Source organism: Mesoplodon bidens, assembly GCF_964165515.1.
Source record: "Mesoplodon bidens genome assembly, chromosome: 16".
NCBI classification, from domain to species: Eukaryota; Metazoa; Chordata; class Mammalia; order Artiodactyla; family Ziphiidae; genus Mesoplodon; species Mesoplodon bidens.
In genome coordinates this window covers 36,136,861-36,151,125 of record NC_138173.1, presented here as the reverse complement: position 1 = coordinate 36,151,125, position 14,265 = coordinate 36,136,861, and the positions used below count along the sequence as shown (strand labels likewise).

The following is a 14,265-nucleotide window of genomic DNA, read 5'->3' as shown; positions in this document are numbered from 1 at the left end:
GTCACCAAGTTAAGGGAGCACCAAAAGGCAAAGTGCACTGAAAATATCAGAATGGCCGTCGTGCCAGGAAGTGCCATCAGCAGGCATTTTCCTGCAAGCAGAGGGAGGGATGAGAAGAAGAGGTGAGGCTGAAAGAATCAGTCTTGGGTGAGTTTACTCTGATGGGGAGATGCCGCACCAGCTAACATTGACTTTGGCTTTTGCAGCATTCATTCCACATGGATCTTTGAAAGCATGTGTTTAGGGAGCTTGGCTATATTTTAGAGCCAAATGAGAATCAGAGCTGCTTCTTCATACAGGAGTTTTTCATTATTTAAACTGAGATTCATTTTCTTAATTTCCTCCAAACCTCAACCATCTGAAACCTTTTCCAATTACAAAAAGCAAAGGTGATTAAACTGTTATATCCAGTAACATAAACATTCTGTGATGCCCGGTTATGAACCTCTCAAAAGGGCCTGCAAGGAGTGATTGCTCATTTAATACACAGGGAGAAACTGAATCAAGGAAGGCATCAGTGAATGGATCCTCCTTCTTTGGGGAGCTCTGGTATAAACGGCACCATTGTCAACACAAATCCTGAAAAGCAAACGACAAAAGAAGGAAAGAGAGAGAGAGAAGGAGGGAGAAAAGAAGGAAAAAGAGTCACATAATGTTTATGCTGAATGTGAATCAGGGGTTGGAGAGGGGAGTTGCAGCACTGGAGGACAGGGATGGGTGGTCATCTGGTGATTCTGCTGAGATGTCCATTAAGTCTGTGACATTCTCATGACTTCTTTACTAAGCACATGCAAGTTAAGGATGTGCAAGAATATGCCCTTCTAAATACATTGCAGTCTAGGTGAAAGCTGCTAGGAGTGTAGTATTAGGGCATAGGGCTTAAAGTCAAAAGAGCTAGGTTTAAGTCCCAGCTCAATTTCTTGCTCTGTGACCAGCTTCAATTCACTTAATCATTCTGAACCTTCATATCCTCATCTGCAGAACGTAACTAGGAGTAATGGATACTTTACTTTGTATAGAGGGGCTATATAATTTTTTTAACTTTAAAGCTGTTCAATCCAATCACTCATTTTCCAGGACTTTAGCATGCATATTCTTGATTCAAAAAAAGTTTATTAATTTATTTGAAAAATGAAAAAGCCTGTTCAATAAATCAAACTCTGGAAGGTATAATCCTTACCAATTTTCATTTCAGGAAATAGAAAATTCTTTTCAAAAACTTGGTTAGGGTTTCCCTGGTGGCACAGTGGTTGAGAGTCTGCCTGCCAATGCAGGGGACATGGGTTCGTGCCCCGGTCCGGGAAGATCCCACATGCCGTGGAGCGGCTGGGCCCGTGAGCCATGGCCTCTGAGCCTGCGCATCCAGAGCCTGTGCTCCGCAACGGGAGAGGCCACAACAGTGAGAGACCTGCATACCCACCCACCCACCTCCCCCCAAAAAAACAAACAGAAAACAAACAAACAAAAAAATGTGTTTAGAAAGAGTTGCTCTTCTAAAGCCAATCATTTTCTATCTCTTGATGTGTTGTCAACCAAACAGAATGGAGGAAATATACTTGTATTTCTTCTATTACCTAAATAGCATAATAGTGTCATCATGTGATTAGGAATATAATAAGTGAGAGGCAGTCTAACAGGTATCTTATCCTAAAATAAAGTCCATCTGTTTCTGCTCATTACATTCAGAATTGTGCCCTTTTGGGGGGGGGGAGGGGCGGGTGACAAAAAGACTGAAGACTCTGGGCTTGTGCTCCCTTCCATGCCCCACACCTTTAAATCTGACGCTACATCCATTAGCAGACTTTGCAGTTACCTGTGTTTTTGTCTCACTGACCCTATACTCACAATCTGAGGATATGTCTGATTAAAGAAAGAAAGCATCTTTCTGATGACCAAGTTGTAAATTTCTTTTTGCTCTTTTCTGTCAACTCTCTCCCTGAAGCCCTGATGCTGGCCCTGGCTCCTTTGGTTATTGTCTTCTGGGATGTCATAAAGATATTTCAACTTGCATCTTTGCCTGTGACTATCTATTTCAGTTCAGCATTTAGCAGTTTTGAGTGCTTTTGCTGCTTCTTAGTCTCCCAGCCAGGCCTGCTTCACTGAGACAAATACAGCTGTGATGCTAGAACTGGCCAGCTCTTCTTTTTCATGATCCACTTTTACAATTAATGTGCTGATAGCCAAAGTGCTCCAGACATTACATGTGACAAAGGTAGCCTATTCTATGGTAAATAATCCATAGTCAGTTGAGGGGTACCAAAGAAGACAGATTTTTCTTAGATGCATAGAGTCACATAATGTTTATGCTAAAACAGATCTTACAGATCTCTTCCAACCATCTCATTTTACAGACAAGGAAACTGAACTCTAAAGAGAGGAAGAGTCTGGCAGAGGTTGTAGATAAGAGTTATTTATGCTCTTTAGAAGTAAATTTGGTACTTAAACCACTAATTTGAGATAAAGCAGATTTTTTTTTTACAGGGAAATGAACAGAGGGGAATAAAAAAATTTGGAACCCATATGGCTGAGGAGGAAGTGGAAAATCTTTGTGTGTGTGGTGGGAGGGAAGCATAGGAGGGTAGAGGCAAGGAATGCTCAGAAAGGAAGTTCATCAGAAAACAGTTTAGAAAGTAAGAATGAAAGCTAAAGGGTTTCATAGATTAACCAGGGCAGGAACTGAAAGGAAAAATTTTAGAAATTATGTTGGCTGAACACCTTGAAAAGCCAATGATGAAAAAGGTATTTCTAGGGATAAGGAAAAGAAAGATCTAGAGAAAAGCTCAGGGTGTTAAGGATGTCTTAAAAGAATAATTTGGGTGAAATCTTGGAAATGGCTGCTCTTTCCTTAAGGGAATTAGAGGTATCAGAGACACAGCTTAACTTCGTAAAGAAATAGTGTGGGAATAGGCTGTAATCAGACTTCTTTAAACAAGGCAGAGATAACTATGCATGATTTGCTGACCTGTGACAATGTGAAATCCAAACTTCCACACTCACAGATTAAGGTAAATTTTACAGCCTAAATGACTGCTGAGTGTGAGATTTTGATGACCACACTCTTTTGTGTAGACTGTGTTTTTCACTCTATTGAGTTGTTGGAGTTTATAGTCAATAACAAATTTGACAACAATAAAGAATCATTCAAGTGTTTCCTGTAAGTGAAAACAACATCAGCGATTGGTGGTCTCAATCTGCTTTTAAATAATGTCAGAAACAAGGAACTATGGCAACTTCAAGGTCATGTTGACAATGCTGTTGCCTAGCCTGCTTCATAGGATCTGTATGCTTTGGGGAAAGAATGTACAGAAATCAGCTATGCTTCTTATTGACTGTGGGGTTCCTAGATCTTATAAAACCTTCTCAAGAGTAGGTGTGTGAAGAAACTTATGTTTATTATCATGCAAATGTCCAATAACTATGTCTGGAGTCTCTACATTTTATAAGGGACCACAGAGTATCCAAATATAATTAAGTAAACATGGATGAGTTTACTGCTGCCTTATAGATTTTAGCTATATGTACCAAATAGCAGCTTAGAGTGCAGAGCTGCCTTCTCCCTCAACATGGCAACTCTGGGGATTTTTGGATAAAGCAGGATCACCATGTAGGTGAGGTTGCTAATTTAGTCCTCAGATATCATTTCTAGAAAACAAAACAAAAGAAAAAACAGAAATAAAGAATCTAATAGGTAAGATCATATCATACAAAGTATAGACATAAGAAGCAATTTTTAGAAAGAAGAATTTCATCCATAATGATATGTTAAAATCTCTACAAAACAAAGTCAGCAAAACAAGGGAAAAGTTAGGCTAGAGATATGAAGATGAATTATTCAGATTTACCAAGTGTCACTCAAGCTGTTCTGTTCTGAAGATTCACTCATTAATTTATTCATTTAGTTAATCTTATTAAATATCTGCAAGGTGTTTGACAGGACAATGTGTTTGGCCTCAAGAAAGCTAAAAATCTGGCAGCAAAAACTCTTTTTTTTTTTTGTTTTTCGGTACGTGGGCCTCTCACTGTCTTGGGCTCTCCCGTTGCAGAGCGCAGGCTGAGCGGCCATGGCCTAGCCGCTCCGCGGCATGTGGGATCTTCGCGGACCGGGGCACGAACCCATGTCTCCTGCATCGGCAGGCGATCTCTCAACCACTGCGCCCCCACGGAAGCCCAGCAAAAATTCTTTTCACATAAATATCTATGGTGCAATACATGTTGCAGTGAGGTTGTAATCAACACAGAGAAGAGGAAGTAAGGTGAGAGCCTCCCATAAGCAGGTGACATTTAAAGTAGGACTTAGAGAGCAGAATATTTGCAATTCAAGAGAGGAAGGACATTCCAAACAGGTAATAGCTCCTACAAACTCATAAAGGTATAATAGCATATTTTCAACTCACATATACATGAAAACTTAAGATGACAGAGATTCCACTAAAAATTGATGGGGAAAATGTGACTATTCAATAAATGCTGCTAAGAACTGAATTATCCCTGTGGAAAAAAATAAAATTTAACCCCTACACACACTATACACAAAAAAAGTAAATTTCTGATGGATAAAAAACATGAGAAGTTTAGAAGAAAGTATTTAAAAATATATTTATAACTTGAGATAGAATTAAATACTAATGCACACACTATTGAAGAATATATAACACTGACTATATTCAAATTTAAACCACTATTACACAAGACACCATAAACGCTGTGTCTCCACAAATACTCTACAGTGGGAGAAAGCTTTTGCAAAGTATATAACAAAGCAAGTTATTATCCAAAAATGTTAAAGATGCTTACAAATGAGAAAACCACACATGCGCGCGCACACACACACACACACAGACACTCCTCAACAGAAAAATAAGTAGAGGGTATAAATAGGTAATTCACAGAAAAGGGAAAAAATTGTCCTAGAAACATATGAAAGTTTGCCTAGCCTCCCTCATAATCTGGGAAAACCACAATTAGATATAATTTCAGACACAGTTTGACAAAACATAAAACGTTTGATAGCAGATGTGAGCAAGAATACAGAACAGTGGAACTCTCATACATTGTGATGAAAATAAAAATCATTTGGGGAGCAACCTGGCAATATCTAGAAAAACTGAAGATATATATCTTCTTTATCTCATCGACTTCACCCTCAATATGTAATACAGAAAGCTCTAGTGGCTACGCCCAAGGAGATGTGTAAAGAATGCCGATTGAAGCATTTTTGGTTAAAATGAAAAGCTAAGACAAACAAACAAAACATAAAACGTAAGTGTCCATTGACAACAGAAAGTGTATGCCATTAAAAATGAATAAGCCAGACCCATGAGTATCAATGAATAAATCTTAACAATATGCTAGTGACCAAAACTTAAGTTTCAGGTTGATGATGACATATATAAAGTGTAGAAAGATGCAACACAATATTTTTCTTTATGGAACAAAAGTGTAAAAAGCATGAAAGCTGAAAATAATAAATAAATACCAAATTAACGATCATGGTATATCTGTGATGTTTTCTTTCTTCAAGAAAAATATTGGAATCAGGGCAATACTTATATTTGTTAGATGATCCTCTATGATTTTGTGTGTGTTCTGTATGCTATATAATGTGGAATCAATGTCCTCAATTATTCATATGAAGCTCAGGAATCATACAAATGGATTTTTTTCCAAATACTATGATATTTGAAACAGTCCTGTGAGAACATTACTCTGTCTACCACAGTGACTGGGTTCCAAGGATGAGCCCCCTGAGAGAGCCAGGTAGATGCTGTAGTGCCTCTTATTATTTAGCCTCAAAACACAGGCAGCATCACTTCTCCCACACTGCTATTTATTAGGGCAATCAAAATGCCCACGTAGCTTCAAGACGAGGGAAAATAGACTCCATATCTTGATGAGGGAATGCAAGATTCTGGAATCGGATTTGGAAACAGAAATATTGCTCTGAACATTTTTGTAAAATACAACCTTCCACAAACAGTGTCATGGATGAAAACACCAACTCTGATGTCCAAACGCCTGTGGTAAAATCCTGGCTCTTCTACTCAGTAGGAATAGCAGTGTGTCCTTGAGAAAAGCAGCTTTACCAATGTCAAGTTTTTTCATCTGTAACATGAGGGTAAGAATTGTATAATCCCAGAGGATAGTTTTGGGGATTAAACAACATATGATAGATAAACTATGTAGAATACTTAGCATGATGCCTGGCTCATAGTAAGACCTCAAAAAATGTTACTGCCAACAAGCTGTATGAATTTAGGCAAGTTACTCAATCACTTAGAAACTCAGTTTTTTGATATGTAAAATAGTGGTGAGAGTACTTCTCAGGACTGTTTTGAAGATTAAATAAGTTTTAGTATGGTTAAGAGGTAGTAAGCATTAAAGAGCTATTACACATATATCTTCATAATTATATATATTTATACTTAGAATTATATATATAACTGTATAAATCATTATAATAATTAAATATGATGGATTATAACTGATCACTCTCCCAAGAAAGCAATATCACACTACAAAAAAAGAAAAGAATTAAAACTAATAGACTGTATGTGTAGCGCAATGAAGAATTTCAAAATTATTAGTTAAATTTAAGTTTTTAATTAGGTTTTTCCAATATGCACCACAATGGAAAGTATCAACTACAATAGTATTGTGAACATAGCAGTATAAACTTGTGCACTGATTCCTCAGAAGGGACACGGGGCTGCTGGATGTGGTCTGAGTAACAATACTGATAATGGATCCACGAAGAAAAGAAGAAAAATGGTCACACTGAGGCTTTGATGATTGTTAATGTCCAGGCTGTAAAGGACTCAGAGAACCATGTTTGTCTAAGCTCACTGAACCCAGCCAAGACTGCTTGGAGCAATGCCTTAACTACATTCTGATTAGAATGACACTGTCTAGGAGCAGACTCTAAATTAAGTCATTTTTGTTCTTCAGCAAGGCCTTCTAATACTGCTGTATATGATGTATATAAGCACATAAAATAAAAGATACACTGCCTTTAAACTTTCTAAAATGCCTTGTCTTTCTTTTTTAACTAAGGTAGAAAGTTCTTTTTCAAAAACAAGATCGTATATGTTGGATGAGAACCAGAGTGGGTGGAGGTACACAGCTGCTTTAAAACCCTCCAGGGTCAGGGCACTGTGATGTCACCAGCAAATCCACTTCCCGTCAGGTCACCTTCATGGGCGTGTGACCATGGTCCTAGGCTCAGAAGGACCTGGGCTTCGGGGTCCATGTTCAACAGTCACTGTCTTGGAATTATTAAACATTTTATCTTTGAATTTGTGTTTTGTAAGTGGAGTCTGGCAGGACAGTGGAGAATGGGGTGGGCGGTAGGGGGCTTGGAGCCTCAGCTAACATGTGATGCAGCCTACTGCTGCCTCCCCACCTCCCTGGTAGGTGTTCTTGACAGCCCACTCCCCACCCTCTGGGCCTTGAGTCCACCATACTTCACCCTCCTGCCCTGCTACCATTGCCACCCTCAACCAATGGCAGGGTCGGTAAGTGGGGGAAGGCCCACATTCCACCAGCGCCCTTCACCCCTGGCAGGGGCCTTGGTATGAACATGGGGAGGTGTGGGATTAGGTGTGCCTGCATTTCACAGAGCCTCAGGGCAGGCTATGGAAGTGGCTGTCCTCGTCCAGGCTTATCAGCACCACGGGGCATTTGACAAGTGACTTGTTGCAGACGAGGGGGTCTCATCCACTCCTGGTCAAAGTACCCAGCATGTCCTGCCATGGAGGTTGGAGTCCCTTAGGGTCACCTGTGCCTCGTGGCTGGGGGGCTGACATGGAAAAGGGAGATTGACAAGTTGGTCTGGTGACTCAGGCTGAGGCCTCAGCTGCCTGTGAAGGTCTGCACTGACCCTGTTTTGCATTCACCTGCCTGAGGAAGTTTAACTTAACATTAAAAAGTTAATGAAAATACCATAAGAGGTTGAGAGAGAAACCTTGGTAGAAAAGAAAAAATTTAGTACTTTTAGCAGCACTGAATTTTGAACAAGAAACCCCAAACTTCTGTTTTGCACTGGGCCCTGCAAACTATTTAGCCAGACCTACATCCCATAGATGATAGAATTTTCTGAGTAGTGGCGGAAGTGAATAACACAGCACAGGGAGCTTGTTCTCCCTACCTTAGAGGAGGAGGTTTCACTGGTCTGAATGGTAATAATTCCTGAGATAAATCAAATATGGCTTCAATACTGATCTCTACCAGCTTTCTCAAGAGTCCTTTCAATGGCCGCTGGCCAACAGTCTTCAATTAAATTTCCATTCTGATTCATTTCTGTGGTTGGCTCTTGGCACTTTTGTAACTGAAAGCAGACCTGTAATTGGTTATAACTCCATTATGATTTTATGGATTTTTAAGAGTGCTGCTTACTTTTGACTGTTTCTCTTAATATTTTTCCTTTTTAGTAGCTTTTGTTTATCTTATTGCAGCAGTGATAATGATATAGTCCATCTCATATGTAGGAGAAGGAGTTAAATTTGAAGAATTCCACAAAGTAATCCAACATCTCCCCCCAAATATTCTACTATTCCTCCATTAAGGGCCTGAATCTTTGATTACAGAGTGGTCGGTCCCTGGTTATCATGAATGGTCTCCTCCTTTAGACTTCAAAGGATAGAGTGTCACATGAGTTGACTTTCTACAGGATTTTCACCTCAAAACCTATGACCCAGCTGAGTAATAGTGAAATTCCCCTAAAAGGAATTTTCTCCCAGATGTATTATTTTTTGCTCTGCTTGGATTTCCACAAATCAATAAATATCATGGGATATTAAATACCATTCCTTCCACTTGTATTTGAGGTTCTTAAAAGATCTTAGCAAGGTTTGCTTATTAAACCACATGTATTCTTTTTCTTCTTCATTTCCTCACTTCTTTCTTTATTTCTTCATTTCTTCATTAAAGCCCATTAGCCATAGGCTTTAATGACAGGGTTGCAAAGGAGTCATACACTTGAACTAAACATGCTGGCAAACTTTATTATTAAACTGCAAATTATATTTTCAATAACCAATCAGTGGTTGCAATGAAAATGTTAGCAAGCTGCTGGAATAGAAGGAGATCAAGCTGACAGGATTTGCTGGTAGATTAGACATGAGGGATAAGAGAAACAAATGGACATAAGGAAGACTCATAAGTGTTAGGCCTGAGCAGCTGAGCTGATGACGGTGTCATTCACTCAGGTGGAGAAAACTGGTAGGAGCTGGTTTGGGGTAGGGCTCTGCTTTAGACTTGATGAGCTTGAGACGTCGGTTAATACTAAGTGGAGAAGTCAAGGATGCAATTAGGACACAAAATCTGAATCAAAATGGAAATCACACTTGAATACCTAAATCTGTAGCTAATAGCATATAGGTTTTATGTAAAGTCCTGAGAGCTGATGAGATCATCTGGGGCCAGATTGCTCTAGAAAAGAACAGTGGGTCTGCGCCTGTGCTCTGAGGCATCCTAACAACAAGGAGACTGTTGGGTGACCCAAACCAACAGAAGAGGGTATTCTAAAGAGGATATGCTCAGTTGTGTCAAATCTGAAGAGGAGCCAAGAAAGCAGAGGGAAGAGAAGGGACCGTGGGATGAACTGTATGGCTGTCAGTGCTGACCCTAATGAAAGAAATAGTGGAATGGTGGAAAAGGACCTTGACTGGAAAGGTTGGGAAGAAAATATACAGAACTCTTTCAAAAAGTTTTTCTGTTAAGGGGACAAAAAGGTTAATGTTAACTGACATTGAATTCAAATTGCTTTATCTCATTATACATACTACAAATAAAGGTAGATTTTATGGACTGAGCTGTGTTCCCCAAATTCATATGTTGAAGTTCTAAACTCCAATATGAGTGTATTTGGAAATTAGGTCTTTTAAGGAGGTAATTAAGGTTAAATGAGGTCGCAAGAGTGAGGCTTTTATCCTATAGGAATGGTGTCCTCGTCTTCATAAGAGGAAGAAGAGATTCAAGAGTTTTCTCTCCCTCTGTGCACGCATGAAGGATAGGCCATGAGGACACAGTGGGAAGGTGAGAATTCTGCAAGCCAGGAAGAGAGGTCTCACCAGAACTCAACAATGATGACACCTTGGTCTTGGACTTCTAGCTTCCAGCACTGTAAGAAAATAAATGTTGTTTATGCCACCCAGTCTATAGCCCAAACTGACTAATATATTAGCTCACACAGTATACTTACAAAGCCTTGTTCAAAGTTATTTTAATGGTTTAATATTGCTAAAATATTTTTCACTTTTCTGTTGATCAGTTTCAACCAACTCATCCTCTAGATACCCTCTATTTCTGCAAATGTACCAATATTTAGCCATTTATTCAGGTCAACATTTTCAGAGCCATCCTTGGTTACTCTCTTTCTCTTATACACCTCATCAAATCCATTAAAAAAAATCACACTGGCTCTACCTTCAAAATCTATTCCAAGTCTAACCACTTCTTTTCTCCATCACTTCCATTTCTTTAGTTTTAGCTCCTATTATCTGTCAGCTGTGAAACCCTTTTAACTAGTCTCCCATATTCCACTTAAGCACCTCTGCATTCTGTTCTCCTATAGGAACCCAAGTATATCATCTAAAATATGAACCAAGTCTTGCCTTACTTCTGCTCTCAACATTTAAATGGTTTTTCCTTCTCACAGAATAAAATCCAAAGTTCCTATTGTAGACACGAGGCTGCCATAATCTGTCCCTTGGCTATTTCTCTATATCACGTAACTATTTTTATATAACAAACAACCTGAAAACTCAGGGACTTAAAACAACTTATTATTACTTATGTGTCTGTGGCTTGGCCAAGAGTTGACCCGTCCAGGCTGGACTCAACTGGAATTGCTTGACTGGGTGGCTCTTACCTTCTAGGGACTGGAAGGCCATCCCAAAGCTGCTCTTCTCATAACACTAGCAGATGTGCAAGAGGAAGAAACAGGCAAAGACTCAGAAAGCTTGGATTCAGAACTGGCATATTGTCACTTCTACTTTGTTCTATTGATATGGTTAAATTCATAGTCAAAGCTACTCCCCTTTAGAGGAAGGAATTACAATACCATACAGCACAGGATGTGCATACAGTGAGGAGTAAAGTATTGTGACCAAAAAAGCCACCTACCACACACTCTGATCCAAATTTCCTGGATTTCTTTCTTTTGCTCACTTGACTTCAAGGCTCGCAATTGCCAATCAAGCTACTATCTCAAGGCCTCTGAACTTGTGCTTCCTTTTGCTTGGGATACTCTTTCTCTAGATTATCATATGACTTTTGTTCATTTAATTCAGGTCTCTGATAAAATATCATATTCTCAAAGTTTCCCATGACTAGGGGTCAGCAAACTGTGACCCACAGGCCAATTCTTGCCCACTGTCTATTTTTATAATTAAGTTTTATTGAAACACAGCCATGCCCATTCATTGACTTATTATCAATGACTGCTTACACACCATAATGACAGAGTTGAGTAGTTAGTTGTGTCAGAAACTATGCCAGAAAGTTTAAAATACTTACTATCTGGCTTTTTGCAGAAAAAGTTTGCCAAATCCCTGCTCCATCCCATTAGCTTGCTTTATTTTTCTTCTTGATGATTATCACATGACATTAATTTATTTTTATTTACCTGTTTATGATTGAGCTCCTTCGCTAGCATATAAGCTTCCCTAGGGAAGATTTTTTTTCATATTTACTGCTGTATCACTAGTTCTAGAAGTGTACCAGGTACTCAAGACTCGTATTCTCATCTCCTTTAAGTCTTTGTGTGAATGCACTTCTCAACGAGGTCTTTCCTGACAACCATGTCACTCCTAGACCCTCTTCCCCTGCTCTATATATTGTCTTTATTTTATAGAACTTATTGCCTTCCTACATATTGCCTATCTTTCTTAATAACTTTATTGTTAGTGTCTGACTCCCCTAGGAAAATGTAAACATTTCAGGGGCAGAAAGCTGTACCTGAAATATTTCCTTGGTTCAGTGCCAGGCATACAAGAACTGCTCAACAAATATCTGTTGAATAATTGAGCAAGTGAAGATACTTATTAAGAATCAGCATTGTGGGGAGTCGCCTGTTGCCGTGTTGTTGTAGGATCCTCGGTCATTGCTGGGGTTGAAACACCGTGGACAAAATGCCGGAGCGAGATAGCGAGCCGTTCTCCAACCCATTGGCCCCAGATGGCCACGATGTGGACGATCCTCACTCCTTCCACCAATCAAAACTCACTAATGAAGACTTCAGGAAACTTCTCATGACTCCAAGGGCTGCACCTACTTCTGCACCACCCTCTAAGTCACATCACCATGAGATGACAAGGGAGTACAATGAGGATGAAGATCCAGCTGCACAAAGGAGAAAAAAGAAAAGTTATTATGCCAAACTTCGCCAACAAGAAATTGAGAGAGAAAGAGAACTAGCAGAGAAGTACCGGGACCGTGCCAAGGAACGGTGGGATGGAGTGAACAAAGATTATGAGGAAACTGAGCTGATCAGCACCACAGCTAACTACAGGGCTGTGGGCCCCACTGCTGAGGCGGACAAATCAGCTGCAGAGAAGAGAAGACAGTTGATCCAGGAGTCCAAATTTTTGGGTGGTGACATGGAACACACCCATTTGGTGAAAGGCTTGGACTTTGCTCTGCTTCAGAAGGTACGAGCTGAAATTGCCAGCAAAGAGAAAGAGGAGGAAGAACTGATGGAAAAGCCCCAGAAGGAAACCAAGAAAGATGAGGATCCTGAAAATAAAATTGAATTTAAAACACGTTTGGGCCGAAATGTTTACCGCATGCTCTTCAAGAGCAAAGCATATGAGCGGAATGAGCTGTTTCTTCCAGGCCGCATGGCCTATGTGGTAGACCTGGATGATGAGTATGCTGATACTGACATCCCCACTACTCTTATCCGCAGCAAAGCTGATTGCCCCACCATGGAGGTCCAGACCACACTGACCACAAATGACACTGTCATCAGCAAGCTCACCCAGATCCTTTCCTACCTGAGGCAGGGTACCCACAACAAGAAGCTCAAAAAGAAAGATAAGGGGAAAATGGAAGAGAAGAAACCCCCTGAGGCTGACATGAATATATTTGAAGACATTGGGGATTATGTGCCCTCCACAACCAAGACACCTCGAGACAAGGAGCGGGAGAGATACCGGGAACGGGAGCGTGATCGGGAGAGAGACAGAGACCGTGACAGAGAGCGAGAACGCGATCGAGAGCGGGAGCGGGATCGAGAGAGAGAAGAAGAGAAGAAGAGGCACAGCTACTTTGAGAAGCCAAAAGTGGATGATGAGCCCATGGATGTTGACAAAGGACCCGGATCCGCCAAGGAGCTGATCAAGTCGATCAATGAAAAGTTTGCTGGATCTACTGGCTGGGAAGGCACTGAATCGCTGAAGAAGCCAGAAGACAAGAAGCAGCTGGGAGATTTCTTTGGCATGTCCAACAGCTATGCTGAGTGCTACCCAGCCACGATGGATGATATGGCTGTGGACAGTGACGAGGAGGTGGATTATAGCAAAATGGACCAGGGTAACAAGAAAGGCCCTTTAGGCCACTGGGACTTCGATACCCAGGAGGAATACAGCGAGTATATGAACAACAAGGAGGCTTTGCCCAAGGCTGCATTTCAATATGGCATCAAGATGTCTGAAGGGCGTAAAACCAGGCGCTTTAAGGAAACCAATGACAAAGCAGAGCTTGATCGCCAATGGAAAAAGATTAGTGCGATCATTGAGAAGAGGAAGAAGATGGAAGCCGATGGGGTTGAAGTGAAAAGACCAAAATACTAATCTCTGGTTCCAACCCCAAGAATAATCTCCACAAGGATGTGCTCTCCACTGCTCGCTTTCTACAATTCCAAAAAAAGTTGCACGATGGTTTTTTTTTTTTTTGTGAATGTATATAAAATTTCATTGTATAATCTTTTGGTTCCATTAAAATTGGTTAACCTGCAAAAAAAAAAAATCAAGTTTTTTTTTTTTAATTTTAGAGAATAAAATAAATGATATGAGGTAATTTTATTCAGAGTTTAGGGGGGATCCTTGAGACTCAAGTAAGTCCTCCGGCATTCCCGTGTAATAAAGCTTCTTTGTCGTAGAACAGATGAGCCTAACAGCATGTGGACCTGGCATGTCTAAGTTGTTAGGACCTTTTTGGAAAGGCATGCTGCCCATCAGCAACAAAGGAGAATGGAAAAAAAGCAAATACCCCGTTTAAAGCCCTTCTATTCAGATATCCTTCTTACTAGCTCTCCTCAATTGGCAT

General features: G+C 40.2%; 1 protein-coding gene across 1 annotated transcript; it reads left to right on the top strand.

Moving 5' to 3' along the window:
- Positions 1–12,062: 12,062 nt before the first annotated feature.
- LOC308629936 (protein Red-like) lies at positions 12,063–13,959 on the top strand. The gene has a single exon (XM_081258294.1). It carries the CDS (start codon positions 12,129–12,131, stop codon positions 13,788–13,790), a length of 1,662 nt encoding a protein of 553 aa, XP_081114420.1. The 5' UTR covers positions 12,063–12,128; the 3' UTR covers positions 13,791–13,959.
- Positions 13,960–14,265: the final 306 nt, after the last annotated feature.